Source organism: Zootermopsis nevadensis, unplaced genomic scaffold (genome assembly GCF_977971745.1).
Source record: "Zootermopsis nevadensis isolate Lab colony 2312 unplaced genomic scaffold, Znev_1.0 Znev_ptg000021l, whole genome shotgun sequence".
In the NCBI taxonomy this organism is placed as follows: domain Eukaryota; kingdom Metazoa; phylum Arthropoda; class Insecta; order Blattodea; family Termopsidae; genus Zootermopsis; species Zootermopsis nevadensis.
Genome location: NW_028259153.1, coordinates 13071892 through 13093488, shown reverse-complemented (window position 1 = coordinate 13093488; position 21597 = coordinate 13071892). Strand labels below are relative to the sequence as shown.

Below are 21597 nucleotides of genomic sequence, written 5' to 3'. Positions count from 1 at the left end.
GGCATCAATTCAATCCACAATCTCCTATTGCTTTCTACTTTTAATGACAGAACTCAACCCTCATTCTGCTAAGCTCACAGAAAATGATCAGGGAGTGCTAAAATTCACACATACTGCAATGCAGTGTCACACAAATAAATCACAAGCAACAAAGCAAGAATCGTAAGTACTGGCCAGCTCTGATCAAGGTATTCCCGGGATACACTGACTCATTGGGATCCATCAAGAAATTGTTTGCTTCATAAAACAAAGATATTGAATAAGGTGCCATAAACATGCAGTCCCCAATAAGCGGCATTCTTCTGTACAATATGAAAAATCAAATTAGTTGAGTTTTGTTAGCCAAATCACTCACGTGTCCAGCTGAATCAGATTTGTATCAACAGCTACACCATCATCACCTTCCGTGTTTCTAGGTTCATGCGAAGGTGATGGGCGTGTGGTGATGGGTAAGGGGGGATCCTCCTCTGGTTTTGGATGCATCAGGATAAAAGGCAATTCTGCTACCAGGTCTCTGAAAGTATAACAGTAAAGTAAGTCCTCAAATATTCAGGCTTTAAATTCCCCAGGCAGAAATACCAATGCTTGAATGACAGGTATTTTGAATAATGAGTTTAAATTAATTTCCAATGGTATAAACTACATACATTTTATGGACCAGCATGCTGAATATTTTTGGGTAGCCTATGACAGAATTCTCCTTCCTCATGTTGTTACAAGCAACTGACCTTACATTTATTAAACATCATAATCATCCATTCATGTTGTTACAAGTAAAGAGCTTCACGTGTTACAGCATTTTCTTATGACGAGGCCTTCCATTCTTTTCTCTTATCCAAAAAATAATCTTTTTGTAACAGTGTCCACTCTTTCCCTGCTCTTCCCTGAATGTTCTCTCACTCGGTCTCTCTACTTAGACTTTAGTCTCTCTAATGGTCATGTATTCATCTTTTTCACTTCAAAACTATCAAATAAATCCTACAGTGACAGAAATACAACACATGTCTACATCACTGCATCTGCCATTTCATCAACTTTTATTTTACTTTCAGATCCTGTCATATGACTTGGTTTCAGATTTTATACTTCATGCAAATTCATGTCTACAGCTTGTAATTTTAATTACATGATACTAAAACCTAGGTAATCTGTGTGTAGTTTTTCATCTTAGTTCAAAATTAAATAGTTAGAAATACAAATAGCATAAAGGGAAATACTGTGTACAGGTGTAAGAAATAAAATGTTGTAATAGTATGGACACAAAGAAAAATGGTGGTCACAAGAATTCATAAAGCAATGGAATGAATGGGGACTGGAATGATCAATGGGTATGGAGTATAAGAATGACAAAGCTACGAAAATGGAAAAGGTACAAAAAGCAGAAGGATGACATTCTACATTGTTAAAGTGAGACAGAGATGTCGTGGAAGGCCATACAAATGCACCATCCAGTTCCCCTGCAGCTGAACATACCCTCCTAATGCTCCAAGACACAGCTTTACTTTCACTTTGTACTGGACAATAATTCCTAAATTCTCCTTCTGGGAAGGATCTGACACTCTGAAAGCAAACAACAAAGATGTGAACATACATAACTGATAATATGATGGAATAGATCAAGGTAACTGATACAGGGCACAACAGTCTTCTGAATTCTAACAGCATGTATAATTGGAAGACTGCTCCAATACCACGCAGCCTTACAACACTGTGTGATGGAATCTAGTTCTTTGATTAAGTGAACCAGATGACACACACCTCAACATTATTTCAGTCTTCTGGGAGTGAATTATGTTAGAAAACTGATAACAGAATGAAAGAATAATATAGATGAAGCCAGCAATTGAAAATGGCTATAAATCTTTTAGAAATACCAAGTTACAAAATGCAAATCTCGCTCTGCCCCCCTTTTTCTCACAAGACTGAAAATGAGGTTGTCAACATTACTACCAGAAACTATTTGGCAGATATCATCTACTCTGATTAACACCCAAAGAGACTAACCAAACAACTTCAGGCATGCTTTTCAATGTTTTTACAGGTATTGTTCATTACTGTTCATGTGAGCAGTGGTAAATACAGGTCCAACTTGCAACAATAAAATTGGCAAATACAAAAGTTTCACAGTTGCCGAAATACATTTTAAAAAGTGTTAAAATATGACAACACTATTTAAGAGGCATCGGAAAACAAACAAAAATGATTTTACACTATTTAAAATGAATCAGAAAACAAACAAAAATGATTTTAATGTTAAATCGCTGTAAGATATACTATAAAATTCAAAGTCTAGATGCTTACACAAATTAATACACACACATACACTGGTAAACACAGAAAATGAAAAATGTTGAGAACTCTTTCAAACATCTTGACACCATTAGGTGGAAGAGGACTGACTGATTATGTAAGAAATTTTCTGAACTGTGTCACATACATACAAAACAAGCACTGCACAACCCAACATAGTAGTGTCACCAACATGTCAAGTTTCAGACCTGTATGCAGTTATTCAACATATTTGTATTCACCCTGGGTTTATGCAAACAGAAAAAAGTATTATTTATTGATACAAATGACAATATAAATAAAGGCACTGTAGGAGACTATTGTCCCCAAGTATTCCTATGCATAAAAATTCAGAGCTATCAATAAAATGAACTGGCAACATACAACATATATTAATTAAATTTCATAAAATTTATATGCACATACATAAACAGAGTTTTACAAAATATAAATGTTAAATTTTATCAGAATTGTTAAAGAGATACTGTGAATACAAACACTAAAATATCTTCCATGTTATTTAAAACTGGCTGAAATATGAGGATTCTCAATTTGGCAATGAAATTAGTTTCACAGTTGCTGATTAAATTCTATAAGTCTTAAAACATGTGCTCACTGTTTTCAATGAAGAAGAAAACACAAATTTCCACAGAGTTTTGTTACAATTCTTACAAGTCAAAAAATTGGTATGTTACATTGAACATGTGCCAGATAGCAATATTCAGATAACTGCATTTAAACAAAACATATCATCCATGAACAGACCTGTATCCAAAGCATCAATATTCTTACTTTACTGTGGCATTTTTAAAACATAAAATAAATGGTGTGGAACACTGCATATTTCAGACCATTCATTTATCAATGGGAATATACTAGACAAAAAAACTGGATTTTATAATAAAACCATTAGTATAAACAGAAAACACATCAAGATCAACCATTTCATTACAACCCCATGACAGCAGTTATGCAGCATGCAGCAGAAATGAAACACTGGCAAAGCAGAATGCACAAGCACAGCAAAGCTAGCCATAACCCTAGAAATAGAAATCAGCAATTTAGGCCATGTCCCTGTGATCATTCACTGTATTCCATGATACCAACATAAAGTTTTGAATCTTACACTGTATTTAACCCTTTCACTGCCAACCCATTGTATCCAGATGTAGAAACCTATTATGACTGTGGGCTGAAGAGCATAAGCACATGTAAGGGCACTGCATTTGTCAGAAAGCTGGAATTTGAAGACCTACTTTAAGAAATATGGATATAATTTTTATTATAAAAATCTTCTGTAACTGTCCTGAGTTTTGTTCCATGAAATGGTGATTAGCAGTCTGTGAAGACTCAATGAGACTATTCTTCATTCTGTATAAAGGAATCCTTGCAGAATGTATGGAACAGACAATACCAGATGAGAACATTTTACCTCTGCTAAAAAGTATAACTCACTAAGCAAACCAACTAACTAGGAAACTACCTGCTTACCCAATTACTATATTTGGCTATGGGTTGTGGACACTTGTAGATGGTTGCCAACTTACTGAAGTAACATACTGCTTCCAACTTCATGGTAAAAGTGACCAACTAACTAGTCAACTTGATGAGTTACTTATTTTATGCTGCAACAATATCTTAACAAATTTATTGTATGATAAGCCATTTTTGTATTAAGTGGGAAATCCCAAACTTGATCTTCATATAAAGAAGGATGAGTATGGATCAAATTTTAATTAACCTAACAACTCTTAGTGTAGATCCCCAATACAATATTTAACAGAAATCTAGTGAATAGTTCTGGAGATGAAACATGCAAATGGACAGACACAACCTCCCAGTAATATGCTCAGTTTATGCATTTCATGCAAACAACACATTTAAACGCAACACCAATTTAATCTAAATTTCACGTCAGTATCCACTGAGAAATTTTAAGAATAAAATAATATGCCAATGTTTATCCATTACACTATGATACATGAAACAACTGGACATTCTGTACGATTGCTATAACATAATATTTCTTTCATCCTATTCCATAAGACTGTGTGATGTAAGCAGTAAAAGGGTTAAAGAAGTGTTTCAGTTATGCGTTAAACTGACAGAAATATTCAAAGCTCTGCAAGAAGCAAATGATAACAGTGAATGAAAGCTTTTATTGTGAGTGGGCACAGACTTACAATGTGCTGGAGGCGAGGTTTGTGTCCTCATGTTTCAACTGCCCATCTAGAGCTAACCCCCACTTGTCCTTGTTATTGGCGAGCAGTGGAGTCATCGTGAAAACTTTGCTGAGTGTGAACCCTGGCCCGATGGGGCACCCCTCTCTACAGCAGCGACCGCCACCACACAAAACACACAGCAAACATCACTCACACGCTCCCTACTGGGTGGGGGATGCACATCATAGCTGGCTGGCAGTAAGTCATATTCTATGGTAGAATCAGTAAGACCTTTCTCCGCAAGTCAGCAAGTTTACCCCATGATCCTAATTCTACAAGATACATTTTAACATTATACTTGTATATCCTTCTTGGTCCAGTGAAATCATAGTCTTAAATACTCAAAATGACAGTTACTGACCTGAAGCAATACTCCTGCAAAAGTTCAAAAACGCAAATTTTATTCAGAATGCAAATTAATTTCTAATATAACCTTCTATACATCACCTGAAAGAATTTATGAACTCAGTCTTTAGACATCATCATAGCATTTGCCCGAAGGGACTGAGAAAACAAAGTGAGAGCTGCTTTCTGGTTCAGATTTAAAGAGGACATCTCCTAAATGAAAGTTATGCATAATTTTATAAAAACATCTTTCATAATAAACAATGTTTCTTTATGCACATTTTATTTAATTTGTTTGTTTAGTTTAAGGATGCCTCTGCAAATGTACAGGTTATAAAGCCAGATTGTGAGTGATGATCTGGACTGATTCAAGACAATTGTCAGAGATCAGAACCATGACAATTCTGAATATGAAATGGGAATGCTAAGCACCACACCAAATTGATGTGTTTATGAAATATATATAATAAAAAACATTTACATCAAGTTGCACAAAATGGGGTAAACTGACTGTTAGCAGGCAATGGTCAATGATTCTTCTTAACCTACTACGTATCAGACACATGACAAATCTTCCATAGAATAATGACTTGAATTTAAATCAATTATGAGAAGAACAATTTTCAATAAATATTCCATCAACTAAAGATAAAATATTAATCATGTTTGAAACTAGTTACCACAAGACACAAAGTTTAACTGTGTGCTTTTTCTGTGCCACAAGTTTTTTCTTTTCAAACACCTGGCACTTCTACAGGACAAATACCAACTACAAATTTGACTGTGGTAAACCATTACGGTCTACTTCCTCACATTTCCTTTTTGGACATTTCAAAAGCTGGCTCTAATCTAGTCTTCAGCTGATCAGTTGGTTTTACACTGACAGAGAGCTTCCTATATTTTCAACATCAGAGGCAGAAGTCAGTAATGAACATAATAATAATGTGTGTATTAAGCTTTGAAACTGGAGCTGATCTAAGTATTTCAGTTTTTACCTCAAAGAGAACAATTTTGCCAATGCTGCTTATAGAAACAATCACTGTTTACTGTGAGGCTCATACAAAACTCAAATATACTCTGTGGGCAAAATGCAGTTATAGAGTAGTTATATAAAGTTGATGGTACATATAATTATCACTAGGCTTCAAAAAGGTAACTACTAAACCACTGGGACCGCCAATTGTTCCAAAGAATTAACTTATCTGTATACCTGTGTTTCTCATACAATCATTGCTACTGCTAAGTGTATACTGTATGGGCAGAGTTAAAGATCCTCTTAAACAGACAGAGAGCACATCTTGCAGTAACTAGACTTGTCACTTCACATATAAAAAATATGAACTTTGTTCTTCTCATGGGGTATTCCAGCCAGCTCATGACTGTGAGCCCCACAACTCACATTGTAGAGGATGCAAGGTTTGTGTCCTCATGTTTCAGCTGTCCGTCCAATGCCAGGCCTCTCTTATCCTTGTTATTGGCCAACAGTGGTCGCACTGTATATACTTTTGAGAGTGTGAACCCAGGACCAACAGGACAGCCTGCTCTGGAACCCATGTCGACACTTTACACCATCTGCTATATCATACCTCAAACACATCATGAGAACTGTGCTGTCAATTCAGTTATCTACAAAGTGCACAGATTATAAATACTGTCTCAGAGTGATTAACTGTACATAATTTAATTTACACTATACAGTCTCCATCAAGCAGCTGGCGGTTATTCAACTGGGATAGAAATTCATTGTTGTAATGAAAGGAAATGTTATTACTGGGTTCATAAAAATATCCACTGGGCCCTATTCTCAACCACAATTCGCAAAACACATGAAACGGCTTCTTCGAATATTCACTGAACCATTAATTTTGAAGTTTATTAACACAGTGATAGCTTTAGAACACAAGCTGCAGACATTTAATGCCATCATATCACAAATTATATACTCTTGTAATATAAGCAGATAACATTACGCTTGATCTGATTTAACAGGGCCTACTGAGAACATAAACTATCTCTGATATGTCATTGAAACCAAGAAGAGTTGCCTCTTTTCTGTTTCTATGTTACAGTGGCAACAAAAGGATACCAACCATGGAAAACTGAGACAACTGTATTATTTGATTATAATCCTTGAATGATTAAGAGTAAAATAATGAAACAATAACTAAAAAGGTGCACTGATGTAGACTCTAGAAAGTTCCATTTAGTATGCAATTTGACTGAGAAGTGAAGATAAGAGTTTCTATAACTTCTGTAATGAATCCCTGGATGTGTCTTGTTTGTACAAGAAACAATAAAAGCAAAATAAATGACATGACTAGAAACATACACAGTTCCTTATTCTTCCAGAATTAACATCATATTTGAAGTCCAAACCTCAGGAGGTTCATACTTTGTAATTCATCATAAATAATTAATTATGTGAATCTTTCAATGAGTCCATAGTTTTTATAAGTGAATCAATGTTATACTCACTCGCTCTCTGCTTCAGCAACTGTGCATTTGTACTGGGCAGTGGAGAAGAGACAGATATCCGCAAACTGCCGAACTTGTAATGAAATAACAAGAAAAGTTTCAATGTGCCATGCCATGTTGTCACATTTAACACATTCATTCCCAATGATGGCTCACAATGTCTCAGCGATCCAAACATTTTCTTTACTCTAACAGATGTCATCCAGTTGCTACAAGCTTTGAGAAACCAAAGCGTCAATTTTCAACATTCATTTGATAAGAGCATTTAGTTTCCTGGTTGAGTAACACTGTACTTCGCCCTGCATTGGAGCTACAAAGATGTCCCTCTGGCAATGAATGTGCCAATATTTGGTAAGCCTTATAATAACATCTTAAGACTACAGGTCCTGGAAATGAGATCTCTAGCTTAAACTATGACAAAAAATTTAGCTGTGCCCTCACCCTGTCATATTTCAGAATTTTATTGAAGGTTAGTCTAGATACCTTTTCTAACCTCAAGCTATCGTATTCTTGGTCTTACTAAATCTCTCTTTTCTTGCAGATTTGTTTAATTCCATTTCTTGCTGATCTTTCACTGTGCATTACTTTCTAAAGTTTAACTCATTTCCATCATGTATAATACTATATTTTACTTATAATAGGAATGTATGAATAATTACCTGAAACTTTTATTTTCTTGACAGTCCTATTTGAATTGTTTGCTATGTGAACATTGACAGCAATATTCTCACCATGGTGATACAACTGTGACACAACATACAAAAGTCAATTATCGCCAAAAACATGACACAATGCCACTCTAATTTAAACCTTCATTTTGATAAAGTAGGTATCACCATACACTTTTTCTTTTATTATACTTCAATAATAAGGTTATATTACATTTAGAAATAAAAAATGTGAAGTAATCCAGTGTGTTTCAATGATTTCTGAGAAAAACTGACTATTAGAGTCTTATGTTTTCATTAGCATCATCGAGATATTATCATGACATCCTATCCCTAGGCTGAGACTTGAATCTGGGATCTCCCAAATATGAAGCAGAAACACTAACCACTAAAATGTGATGTCTGGTCTTACCAATCAAATCAGCAGTTTGGGATGCAAAATGTCAGTTTCAAATGCCATAAAAAATAAAAGTACAGAAATGCAGTTTTATTTGAATCAGAGAAAAGTGTTTCTGTTATTGGTGTTAGCACAGCTAACATGGTTAACTACACCCCTGATTTGAATTTTGAAAAATTGTGTGTGTTAGTTACTTCTGAAGTATAAATATATTAATCAAATTCCAAAAATGCATACAAAAATCAATGGTTTCAAAATGATAAAAATCATGGATAACAATCTTACTTCTTCCTAACCAAACTATTTTATAAAATTTTTGATGTTATGAATATTTAATAAGAAGGAATAAATAACACAAAACCTTAAGAAACTGCACAGAAATCACTCATCAATTAAAATATTTATGTCATAAATTTCTATACTTTTTTGATACATAAAATTGAAAGTGAGTTCACTGACACAGGTTCACAAACAGATACCCACTGCACATTTAAAAGTTCCTCCATGCAAAATAAGAACTTGCTGCTATATTGTGTGGAAGGTTCAAGAGAAGCCTGTCCAAGGGCAATTATGAGAGATCAAACCAGAATGAGGAGAACAGTCCACATCTCTCTGTGCACTTTACATACCTATCCAGACACTGACAAAATCAGTAAAGGGATGACTGATATTTCACACAATCAGCAGAATTCTACAAGACATCCAGTGCTTGGTAACTCAGTGTTTCGATGCTTATGGTCATTGACAGAGACAAAAAGATCACTGATTAACTGCCATCAGACAGGTTTCTATTTAATCCATCATATCCATTGAATTCACAGACAACTCACCTCTTTATCAAGCGAGGCCTCTAAGTGCAGTTTATTGGGGCTCATCATGAACTCCTTGCTCACCTCCACTGATGGCTGCTCACCCTGTTTACTTGGTGCATACATAATTTTTCTGATTGCCAGACGAATTGAATTCCTGTCACATAATCAGAATAATGGCCACTTTACATCCTACTGTATATATATTATGTGTATGTGTTTCTACATACACTTCTTCTTTATTACGCCGTCTCCTTTACAGGAGGTTGGTGACATATTATAAACAGGATCCTTCCATCCTTTTCTCGGAATGGGACCTGTTCTTATATGTTTTTTAGGCAGGTGATACAGAAGTGGTTTGCCATTGTCTTCTTCTGTGTGTATGGGGTATGGAGTAATTGTTGGGATGCCACAGAGAAACTGGGGAGGCCCCGGAGGAAAACTCCATGTTGCCTAGACCACGGCCTTGCCCAAACACAAGTTATAAATTCGGGCACCACCGGGAATCAAACCCAGGACCCCAGGATTACAAGGCCAGCATTCTACATACACATGAACATGTAAAAGTACTGTCTTTCCTTATATTTGCATCAACTTTAATTAAGCTTGCATGTTTCAAGAATTTATTCATAAAACAGTACAGTCTCTGAACTCATAGCCAATAACATTACTTTTATTAAAAAACATATGGCAATTGTCTCCTTATTAATTAAAACACCAAGGAAATAATCTCAGTTATAAGAGTTTCTCTTTGGTATACAACAGAACTGGGGCTGCCAAAAATATCCTGATCCTACCACCAATATACCACACAGTATAAATTAATTCACTGCATTAACTTACATTTACAGTTCATAGGAAAATATTTATATGACATTCAAATGGATACACATCTCTTACAAAAATACTCTGCGTTTTATCACTCTGGCTCTTCTGTAAGTCTCTTCCACCATGCGTTCATATTTACCAGACACTTATTTCCATACCTTAATTGTCAAGTTATTAGCCTCCTATTCAATTATTAAGTACTGAAATTTCTACTGAAGGGTAAAGCAGCTGAGGTGTGAAGCTAACCACCCACAAGGTTAAGAATGTGTGAAATCGATGCCTCCACTGCCCCATTTGTCTGTATGGCATGATGCTTAATTAAGCACAAAGGACAATTTTATCTTTTAATTTTGTGACCTGCGCAGTATGATGTATTTTCTCTCTCATCAAAAAACAAATGCATGTTCTCTATAGCGGACTTGAATTTTAATTTGTCAAAACTTACCCTACACACAGACTTCAGTTTGTTCCTCTCCTGATACTAATACCACTTATTATCCTTCAGGATAAAAAAAATCCACCAATGAACATGATTCTGAGGAACTTAAATTCAACTCCCATTCTTATAATATTCACCAAGTTCCATTTTAATGTTGTTCTCCTGTCTTCATCTTGGTCTTCTAAATGACTAAGTAACTAATTTTAAGGAAGTTCCATGTTTACCTTCCAAAGTCAATGACATTTCAACACCAATATAAAATCACCATTTTATAGATTTTAATCTGGAGTGTTTTGCAGAGGAGAAGGAATGACAATAGTTACTGAATTTATGTCCAGTCTCTCACTACATAATTGAATGAAAACAACCTATTAATGAATCAAAGAATATTTACCTTTTGTGAGCTTTGTCTTCCTGTGTCTCACCAACAAATGCCTTCAGCTCGTAGTCAACACCACAGGGTTTACCTGTGTCACCTGGAGCTGGTTGAAGTGTCACAGATGCTGGACAGTGAGGAGGCAGCTCAAAGTAGAATGGGTATGCATTTGGTCCCAACTTCTTGATCAGGCGCTCCTAAAACAAACATAGTCTGTCAACATATGGAAATTATTGAAAAAACTGACGATTTTTCATGGTCAGTGAAGTGCTGATTACGTAACTTGAACTGGACAGAAAGAGAGAGTAAATAGTGTTGGCCAAATCCAAAGAAACCACCCCACCATTCTCTTAAACAGAGTGAGGAAATCCTTTAAATATGCAAGGATAGCTGGTCACTAATGTAAAGGCACCTGTAGCCGTGTGAGCGGTCGCTTGGAGCTGCCATCCTGAGGAAATATCTGCTCCGCAGCCAGGTACAAATCTTTCCGGAATGTAAGACCCAGGACATCCAAATCCTCCCGTCCATAACGGAATGCTGCGAGGACGTGTCCAAATACCTTACGTTCCTTCACATAGTCTGGGTCAATAAGAACCACACCGTCTGGAAGAAAGGGCCACCAGGGTTAATACACTTGTCAGTATCTTCTGATTCCAAATATGTAGGACTGGAAAAAATGGCATATGGTATGAATGAATGCAGCAACATTTCTGTAATGGAATACTGAACATTTCCCTTACCTATAGGATCTACATGCGTTATGTGGTCCACAAAATCCCGTTTGCCCAGGTAAACTGTGATCTGCAAAACAAAGAAAGCAGAATAATGGAGAAAATAAACTGCTGGAGTGCTTCATGATTTGCAAATTGTTAAATAAAGGAAACTGATAGGAAGGGCATATTGCATGCATGAAAGAAAATGCATACAACATTCTGGTTGGAAAACCTCAAGCAGACAGACCACTCTGAGGATCATGGAACAGATGGGAGATCAATATTAAAATCAATCTTAGAGAAACAGATTGTTGAGATGTAAAATATACTGAGAAATTTCAGTATAATATGGATTGTTGGGTTTTTGGATTGTCTGATGTTATAAAATGACACAATGTTTTGAGGACTGGCTCTGTCCTTGTCTTCAGGTGTAGTGAAGGGGATGGGTATCTACGCTGTGGGGTCCGTTAGAATGAGCTAATCTCAATCAATTTCATTGTAAGTCCTACAGAGATCATTACCCATCAGATTCAATAGCAAGAGGGAATTTACTGAATAACTGAACACATCATGATGTTCGAGGAACACCAAACACAATGTATTGTATTAAGTATCCAGTGCAATCAGACAGTTACATTCGAAACAAGTATTCTCCATTGCATGTAATATATTCCAAGTAATTTGCACTTGACTCGAGCTGTGGAATTTTTCACTGATTGCACAAAATAAATTTAAACATTAAAAAACACCAATTCCATAATCTTATACAAAAAAGACCGTCTTTATCTTTATATGTGTTTGGATCTCAGAAACAAACCAAACAATCCTTTCCATGGTGTAACTATTCACTCACCTTACCATTTGGAGAACTTTTCTTGAAAACCCTGAAACAAAAAATAAACACTTAGGAACCACAAAGCACATTGCTACAACTGTCATGTCTTCTACTTTGCTTAAGGTACATGAAACAGAACTTCTGTTTGGAAATTCCTCTGCCCACTTCATGACCAAACAACCAAAAACCAGAGTTACACATAAATCAACTTTTAATAAACTTGATACAAATACAATATAATCTAAAATACCATTATTATCTGTTTATAAACAACGATTTCACTTCATCTTGCATTTAAACGTAATATCTTTTAACACAAAACTGTTTAGAAATGACATCCCATTCTGAACAACAAAATCAAATTCACAGTGCAGTTATTATTCGTTTTATAGTAAACTTTCAAGGTTATGTTTTCTTCAGAAGAAAATTGTGAAATAAATGTGCATGCCCATTCCCATATTTCACCTTAAATACAACCTATTTGGACAAAATAAGGTACTGGTGATCAACACAAAAAGCTGTAAAACTAATTTAATTTTTGGTACCCTTGTACTATAATCCTGACATTGTAAGATCACAAGTAACTTCATCAGCTTTATGAGAACAGTTAAACAGACAAAGTTGGAGACTTTAATGATATTACAGGTTTTGCCGTTCGGAAAAGGCATAAAACATGGACTCATTAGAGTCTCCAAACCATTGACATATATTTCTGGTTCATTCACAACAAGAAATGTCATAAAATTAGCATGACTTGTGATTACTATTAAGAACCAAGTGTCTAGTACCCCTGCTTTGTGATCGAGAGGTCGAAATTTCGAATCTCAATTCAAAGACAGAATGACAAATACAGGGTTTTATCATGGTTTTCCTCAGTTACTCAAAGCAGCTGATGGGTAGTGTCTTAAATTTGGACAAGACTTGGTAGTCTTTCCAATTTATTATTCATTAATCATTCAAAACTAGACATGGTAGTCTGTGCTACTGACAGCGCCGTTAAATAAAGTACAAATAAAAATACACTAAGAAGTTTTTCTTTTCGATGTGGTGTATATTTGACGAAATACGACGCCCAGACTTACCGGAGGTTCACTAAAGCTGTCGCACCGTCTGACTTTTCGAACGTGGTAAGACGGGGTTTCATCTGCAGAAGATATTGTGACTTTCACAGCTTATCTCCTCAAACAACGTCAACAAGATTGGTGAATCAATAACATGTGACCCTTACGTGATGAACCAGACAGACACATCAAGATCCACGACACAAAAAATTAAAAAAACTTTGGGAAGAAATTAATCGAAGTATAAATAACCTATCGTCACGTAATCATCTTCCAAATGCGTTCTTACCGATTCTGTATACCCCAAACAGTCTTCAAATAATTAAACTGTTGCACAGCTAATCGTACTGGAAATATACAGCGACCAAAAAAGTTTTCAACGCATTTCGTCACATATTCACCAAATGGAAAACAATTTCAAACAGACCTCTAGGTCTTAAGCAGTTTATATTTTCAGTCATTCATAAAATTTTGGTATGATGGACAGTTCTTCAGAATAATTCTGTTGTAGACTCTGAGACCGCCAACTTGTTGCTCAGACAGTCAAGGAAGTGTCCGCCTTGTATGGAACCCGGAGATTAATTATTAGCAACACCAAATTTAATCGAAATTCGTTGAGTAGTTTCGAAGATGAAACACGAGTACGGACGTACAAACTACCTTCTGGCAAAGCCAACATTTTATGCTAGCTGTGTAAAGAATATAGGGCAAAAGTTTGTTTTTCACGCTCATTTTTCGGCTGGGCTATTTATTAGAAAAAGTTGGTCAAATATGGAACATGAAAGTAATATGGTACACCATGCTTTCTCCACTATGGATTAGTGCAAACTGTCGATAAACGTCTCAAACTGCTATGTAAGATACGCTTATTTCTACTGTATGTCGCAGTACTGTTTAGAGAGAAACAACTTCTCTTTTATTTTATTTTTCAGACCGCTGTGATTTGTTTAAAACTGCTGCCGCCAAACCCACCATTTCGTGGAAATAGATGCAGCATTCAACAACTGAATACTTTCGGCCGAAGTTTATATAATTACAGATATTCTATACTAAAATTATGTGAGCACCGTTTAAATCATGAGCACGTGGTTGTAGTAATATGAGATACCATGTGTGTCACAAACGTGAAATATCACTGTTTGTCTCTCTCTCTCTCTCTCTCCAAGATTCTGAAATTTCCTTAGGTGCGAAAAATTCAGCGCAACAAATCAACCTTCAGATGAGAACGCTGAACAGACTGTCTACTACGGAATGTTTTCGGTTGATCGGAAAGGAGAGAAGCTGATACACTGCTCGTCGTGTAAGCTGTGCTGGCATACGGAGCTTGCTGAGTATGTATAATGGAGAAACCACGTTCGCGACTCTTGTAAATAAGTTAGTTCGAACATTCGTGAAATTTTTTGTTCCATGAGCCCAAAATCTACTGAAACTTGATTATAATTTAATAAACGTACAATAGTTCAGCAGCGCGTTATTTTTAAATACGTAAACTTTAAAAATTTCACAGCGCACGAGTGTTATAAAATCCTCTCGGGCGATTAGCCACGTCAGTGTTTAGTTATTTACATGTAATGCAAGCGACGCTAGAGTTAAAATACAATTGCTATTCTATATTTATTACACTTCATTATTATTGTTGTCATCTCCTTTCCTCTGACGACTTGTCACGATGCGTGCGTCATATAGCATTGAACGAGAAGTGAAAAATCCTCAAATGGGAGCGGTCGTGGTATGTTTAAAGATACCGTACCTGGAAGAATCGAAGAAGAAAGAGAACATTAGCGAAGACGACCAGTGTCCGACTGGATTCAAACCGGGTGCCACCATAATGGTCGGTGTAACACAGCAAATATCATTAAATAATGTTGGACACTGTCTACTCGAGGTACATTTGAAGCACAAAATGTTTTAGGACTTGGCGTTATTCCCGTATTATATTTAGAGATTTACCACTTTATATTTAATAACGTGGAAATGGTTGGGGTCGCAATGGGGACGTTCATAACACAAGACCCCCAATAGCTGGCGTATTCAAATGGGACCAGGTGCGACCCAAACAGCCCCCCCCCCCCCCACAAACCTCGTGAGGCCCCAGATAATGAAAAGTACGCAACACAACAGTAGTATGTACATAATGGACCAAGCAGGTCACAAACCTTCAGGGAATCATTTGAACAAAACTGGCGAGAAAACAATTTTGCGCAAACACCGCTTTCGCTATGAACCAAAGGTTGGGATCTAGAGTTCGAGCCCCGCTGAGGGCGTGTGTCCTCCTTCCAATATGACTGTTTCAACAGTGAACACCCCTCTCAGGAAGGAACCGAGGCCCTGGCAGGGATCGATACAGGCATCACGCGGCGACATCATAACTGACCTGTCATCGCAAGGACCACACGCAGGGACTGATTTGCATCCCTCAATGGAAACGATGTGTATTTATTTAAGACGTAAAATCTATTACTGTAGTTATACTGTTGCAAAGTTATCGCATTGCTCACTTTTATGTTCTGCATGTTGCAGCCTCCTACGTACTATTCTTTTACGAGAAGTTTATCGATTTGAGTTTAGTAGCAGCTATAGGAGATGAGGGAATAAGCCCAGCAGGGCTGAAACAAACAAGGCAGAGTTGAAAACTGTAAATAGTTATTGGGGGTGTGGGTAACTTGGGGTGGTTCAATTCAGAGAAGGGGGAAACATCAACTATCATAACATCGCCACAGATTATGTGGAGTCCACAAGATGTCATACCAGGGTACCCATGAGTACCCCAGAGCAGGAAGAAACCGCTGCTTTCTCGACCAAGAAGTGGCACTAATTTTATTAACGCCATCTCATAAAGTCTGCGGCAAACCCACTGTATTTCATTTAGGAATAAGATGTGGTTATGTTAACAATTAAATGGGCTCAGTCTGGACGCACAGTTCCCCAATTCCGGCACAGAGAATTAGTTTCTCGTCATCACTCGGTGCAGAATGACTCTGACTGAGATCCATTCAGTCTCCCTTCCACGGGGTATCTCGGGTAAAGGCGGTTCGAACGGCCAGTGTCACAAAACATCGTATCATTGTGGTCATCACTCCTGATTTGTGTTAGTGAAATCCGGGTTGGAATATCGGCTCGGAGACGGACTATTTTCACTAATGCCCCCCCCCCCCCAATTCCTTGGGACAAGGGCAACTTCTTTCCACGTCCTTCATAACTACCCAGCTAGTCAATACTACACAGCCTAACCCACAGAGATAAAGTAACGTTATAGTTTTTGTAGTGACATGTACTTGTTGGTAACAGCCGACTTACCCGCACATTAATTTACTATAAAGGCTGCTTACTCTGCGACATCTGTTCGAACTACAGACTCGGAGCCTGGAAAATTAACTGAGACGAATGTTTTTAAAAACACCCACAACAAAGTACTGTCCAAATGGCCCCTTGTCCTCAGAGCGGACCACGACGTGAGGCGGCAGCTCATCCCGATCAACGTGCAATTTACTTGCCTCCCGTCTGAAAACAGGGGAGAGCCTTGTTGTTTATGGACGCTACGTAATGAACAAGGAAATTACATTGAATTATTTTACGGGACTGTTTGTCGCTAAGGGAATAAATAGTAATTCCCTGCTACCAGTAGAACCGGCTGTGCTCATGAATAATAAAAACAGAAATATAATGACTACAGCAGTTAGTGTTTTCCAAACGAGTTTCATGTGGTTTATGTACATAAAGGCCGTCATGTTCATTTACTGCACAAACAACCCCGCTGTTGCAAAGATAATAGGACTACAGATGTCACAGTGCACAGTTATAAATTACTTTCGTTACAATTTTATGAATAGACACGATATCGAAAAAAGTTTCAAATAAAAGTCGTGAATAGATATTAATGAGATACGTATTTAATGTAAAAAAGTCATTTGCGGTCGGAGACGGCCTCCAAACATGACGGGAAATGCGAATAAAGTCGCGGACAACAGGCAGGGGATAATGGTCCAGATCTGCGGCGGGGGGGGGGGGGGCAACTCTTCGCCGTGAAAGATACTAGTATGCAACACGTTACACACGGTTTTGAAAGCTGACATATCTGAGCATCGGAAATTTAACGCTAGTATTTTGGTAGAAAACCCTGAAGGTAAAACACCACTTGGGGTGGCAAGAAGCCCTAAACGTAGACTGGAAGATAATATTAAAATACGTCCTAAAGAAACAGAATATGAAGATATGGACTGGGTTCATCTGGCTCTGAATAGGGACCAGTGGCGCTTAAGAGACTTAGGAGTTGAATGTTCAAGCCGAGGTCTGACATCTCCAGATTTCTTCAGTTTCTACAAGAAACTTTACCATATCACAGTCCAATGTGTGCGTGAGTGTAGGGCGGAGACATCTTTGTTGAGAGAAAAATCCCATAAGATGCATAGTCTTTCCTAGATATCGGATAAACCACAGAAGTGACCGTACTTCAGCCCAACAAAATATTTCCTGCTTTTATGGAAATCGAAGGCAAATTATCGACATCACAATATCACATAACACGATCCAAACCAGAGGTATTAATACTAAACATTCTTGAGGAACCGTTCGACATCAAGGCAAGAGAATAGGAGGTTTTGCGCACAATATAACGCTTCACATCGCCTTCCTTTTACCTATTGTATTAACAACCTATTGTACGACGATCCTCAAACACAGGAAGGCTGGGACCAAACAAAACACTACTGCGTCGAAACAATGTCACAAACAAGTGAATGACACTTGCATGATGTCATGGCAAAGAGTCGAAATTGTTCTCATTCATTCAGAGTCCAAGGTTAGATCTATATAATATGAACTGAAAGTGGAAGAAAGCGGCGAAGACCTGTTTAAAGTTATTTTACTACACCAGCATTGACTGGAGACACTTCAAAAACCTCAAGAACCCAAGCTCGGATAACCGCAGACAGCCAGTCACGTACAAGCAACGACTACTTCCACGACAATGATCCATTTTGCGCAAATTATGAAAGTCTGATTTAAGTTTCATGTAAAGTAGAACAAACGTGGCCTAAGTGAATGTCAGCCGACATCTTTCAGTATACAACACTCAATAATAGCACATTCAACCAAAATCCGGTGAGTACTTCTGGGGGCAACAGACATTAGCTATCCATTAAAAGTTCAATTTATAAGCAGAGATTTGACAACTTCTGTTTCATTACAGTAGTATGTGTTGCCTAAACACGTACAACAAGGCGAAATTCCGAGAGAAACACGACCACGAAGCGATTCTGTGACGACACTTCATGCATATTAATTCTTAATTTACTTCTCTTATAAATATGTATTGAAGAGCCACATTTTTTAAATTAATAATCCCTCTCAAGTTGTTTGCACAGTTCGGGCTGGCTGATATATTCATTCCATCACCCAGGCCACCGCTATAGCCTACACCTCACGGCCCCTACCAATCAGATATCGGACACACAATTATCACAGAATTTGATAAGACAGTGCCGAATGTAGCAGCCGAGTAGTTGGCACTCATGTTTCGTAGCTGGTAGGTCCCAGATTCTAACCTTGGTACGAAGACCGGCAGTCGTGACAGGTTCTGCGTGGTCTTATTCAATCCCTGCACGGCTAATGCCGGGATAGTCTAAGCTGCTCAGCGCGTCGCTAAATATACCACAAATAAATAAATACATGATACACACGTTTCGAAAATTGACTCTACTAAAATCTTAAGGTTATTAGTTGTCATACCACCAGAATTAATATTACTCAAGTGGCGATGGATGGGATCTAACTCGGAAACTTCTGAATAATAAACCAGCCACTAGATCCCTATTGCAGTATTCCATTTCCATCCGTTGCTACTGAAGTATGACAACCAGTCACCTGAAGACGGAAGTAGATCCCACTCCCGAAACATCGTGTGTCCTCAGACAAGCAAGCAACAATGTCCAACATAATATTAGTATAATAAATCAACCATTATCACAAATCTTGCAGAGAAGTAACATTATAATGAGACGAATTATCAGCTGTAGGGACCTCAAACGCCAAAATAACACCAGATGTTCTAAGAGCATAGTTTAATAATTCATTCAAGGATTACGCGCATTTATGTACTAAAAGAAAAATGTATTAATACTACGACAGTCAGGGCAGATTACAAATAGATCGGGCTTCCATTTGGGCTGGAACAGAAGAAAGTCGGGTTTAGGTGGAATAAGGGTAACATATGAAGATAAACTTCCGGGCTTGGACCAAATGGCCCTTGGGTCAGACAGAGTGCAATCCTAAAATTTCTGCCCGTGCAGACCTCTTGATCAGCGATCTCTTAATCGCTAGGCTGCTGCACAGATTTCGCAATCCCATCAAAGCAACGTGGGTAGTCTGTTCTAATCACGTTCTTAGTTACGTGATTATCTCCGTTCTCGTTTTGCTTCACACATCAGCACTTTGTTTTGGAACACTGGCTTATGTGGTTATCAGTGCTTCGGAGGAACGTTGGTAACCCTCTCAAGGCAACACAGCATCACAGCCCAAAAGACCACGATCGATATCTTCACCGCCGAGACAACTTCAAATCTCAGACCAGCAGCTAATGTTCTCTTCTCACGAAACGTGGTTCGATTCCAAGTAATGAAATATCAACATTACAGCACTGTGACGTAATTTTCATCAACTTGGCCTCTGACAGTTGGCAAAGGCAAGGAAGGGGTCCACATTTTGAATGAAAGAGTCCACAGAATTCGATTCATATAAACCCTCGATAATAGAATAAATATGAAGGTGGTCGCAAAAAGGGAGCTATAACGTGAGAATCGAACCACGGTTGTGGTCTGGTATTTTCCAATCAAAAAGCTTTGATTTCGTTATATATGACGGTTGGAAATATTTGGTCTGGAAGTAAGGACTTCCTGCATAGAAGAGCAACCCCGTTTTACGCCCCTTCACGGTTGTTTGATATAGCCGAAAGTCGACTCAAGTTCACTGTATATTAGCTGATGGGAAGAATAAACAGCATCTATTATGAACCATGAATTTGGAGCGGTGAGAGAAAGCAGTCACACGTGCTTGGAAGCACCGAGAAGAAACTACGAAAGCCCGGGATAGCCATTTTCCTGGCCGAGGTTCGAACCCAGGGCCTGCAGAAGTGCAAACCACTAGGACGTGACATTCATATTGATCTGTAGCTGAGACATAGGCCCTTTTAACACAAATTCGGCTGAACGAGCTAGTTCCTAATTGTATTAAGAACCCCGGTACACAGAATGTGCCGGTGTGAGATCAATACAACGAACTGTATCATTTGGTCTGAAACTTTCTTTGTCTTTTCTGTGTCAATTTCTCAATGGTACAGGAAAACAGAATTCACACATGCAGCATCAGGGCGATGCATCGCCCTGATGATGGCGGCACCAAGGACCTCTGAAACGTCGGTAAACTTCTACCAGACCACAATGCGCAAGAACCCAGACGACAGCCATCTTCAAGCAGAAAATGTTGAAAAAATCACTGACCCGTAGTGACACCCCCAGAATACGAATTACCTGTAAAAGTGCCACAAAACCAGCCTCTACGCATCATCAAAATCGGACCATGGCAGGCCAATTAAAACCCATTTCGTCGCCTCAATCTGTTCACTAGGAAAGGGATGAAACTGACTTTCCCCAGTACTCACCTCGTGGCTTGCCGTTTACTGTTTGCGTCATCCATTTCAGGGCTTGAAGGCGGAAGCAATGGGCCAGGAGAATTCCGGGATTCTCCCGGGGCAACAGGATCCCCCTCCAGACCGGCCTGAAACACACATAAACATCCAGTGTACATGCTACTTAATGCCAGGCGTTATTATCATCATATTAATCAGTAAGAGTAACAAGTAACTGAGGCGCGGGTGGGGGGGGGGGGGGGGGGCAAAACAATATAAGCATAAACAATTTTCGTCGCAAACTACAATTTTTATTTTCGGAACCAATGGAATCAATCAATAAAATCTTCTCGGGCAATCAGCCGCGTTAACTGGTTACCGTAGTAAACCGACGTTTCGGGAACAAACTCTGTTACAGGCGACTTCCGAGGATCCAGTCACATCAGAACCCTGAAGATGGGGACAGAGTTTGTTCCCGAAACCTCGGTTTACTACGGTAACCAGTTAACGCGGCTGATT

At 38.1% G+C, this 21597-nt stretch overlaps 1 protein-coding gene across 7 annotated transcripts in view; it reads right to left on the bottom strand.

Moving 5' to 3' along the window:
* The window catches only part of krz (beta-arrestin protein kurtz), a 46634-nt gene that overhangs the window by 7403 nt on the left and 17634 nt on the right, over positions 1 to 21597 (bottom strand). For 2 of the 7 annotated variants that reach the window (XM_022057278.2, XM_022057295.2), the window contains 12 exons: positions 21112 to 21227; positions 12415 to 12445; positions 11589 to 11649; positions 11261 to 11451; positions 10867 to 11045; positions 9227 to 9362; positions 7991 to 8075; positions 7332 to 7404; positions 6256 to 6399; positions 4473 to 4616; positions 1474 to 1560; positions 356 to 514 (listed from right to left, as the gene is read on the bottom strand). In XM_022057278.2, coding sequence (XP_021912970.1) covers positions 356 to 514; positions 1474 to 1560; positions 4473 to 4616; positions 6256 to 6399; positions 7332 to 7404; positions 7991 to 8075; positions 9227 to 9362; positions 10867 to 11045; positions 11261 to 11451; positions 11589 to 11649; positions 12415 to 12445; positions 21112 to 21146 — 1325 coding nt within the window. In that variant the 5' untranslated portion in view covers positions 21147 to 21227. Of the gene's footprint in view, positions 1 to 355; positions 515 to 1473; positions 1561 to 4472; positions 4617 to 6255; positions 6400 to 7331; positions 7405 to 7990; positions 8076 to 9226; positions 9363 to 10866; positions 11046 to 11260; positions 11452 to 11588; positions 11650 to 12414; positions 12446 to 13478; positions 13584 to 21111; positions 21228 to 21597 lie in introns of those variants that run through there. The other 5 variants (XM_022057267.2, XM_022057324.2, XM_087352896.1 and 2 more) reach the window with 5 other exon arrangements.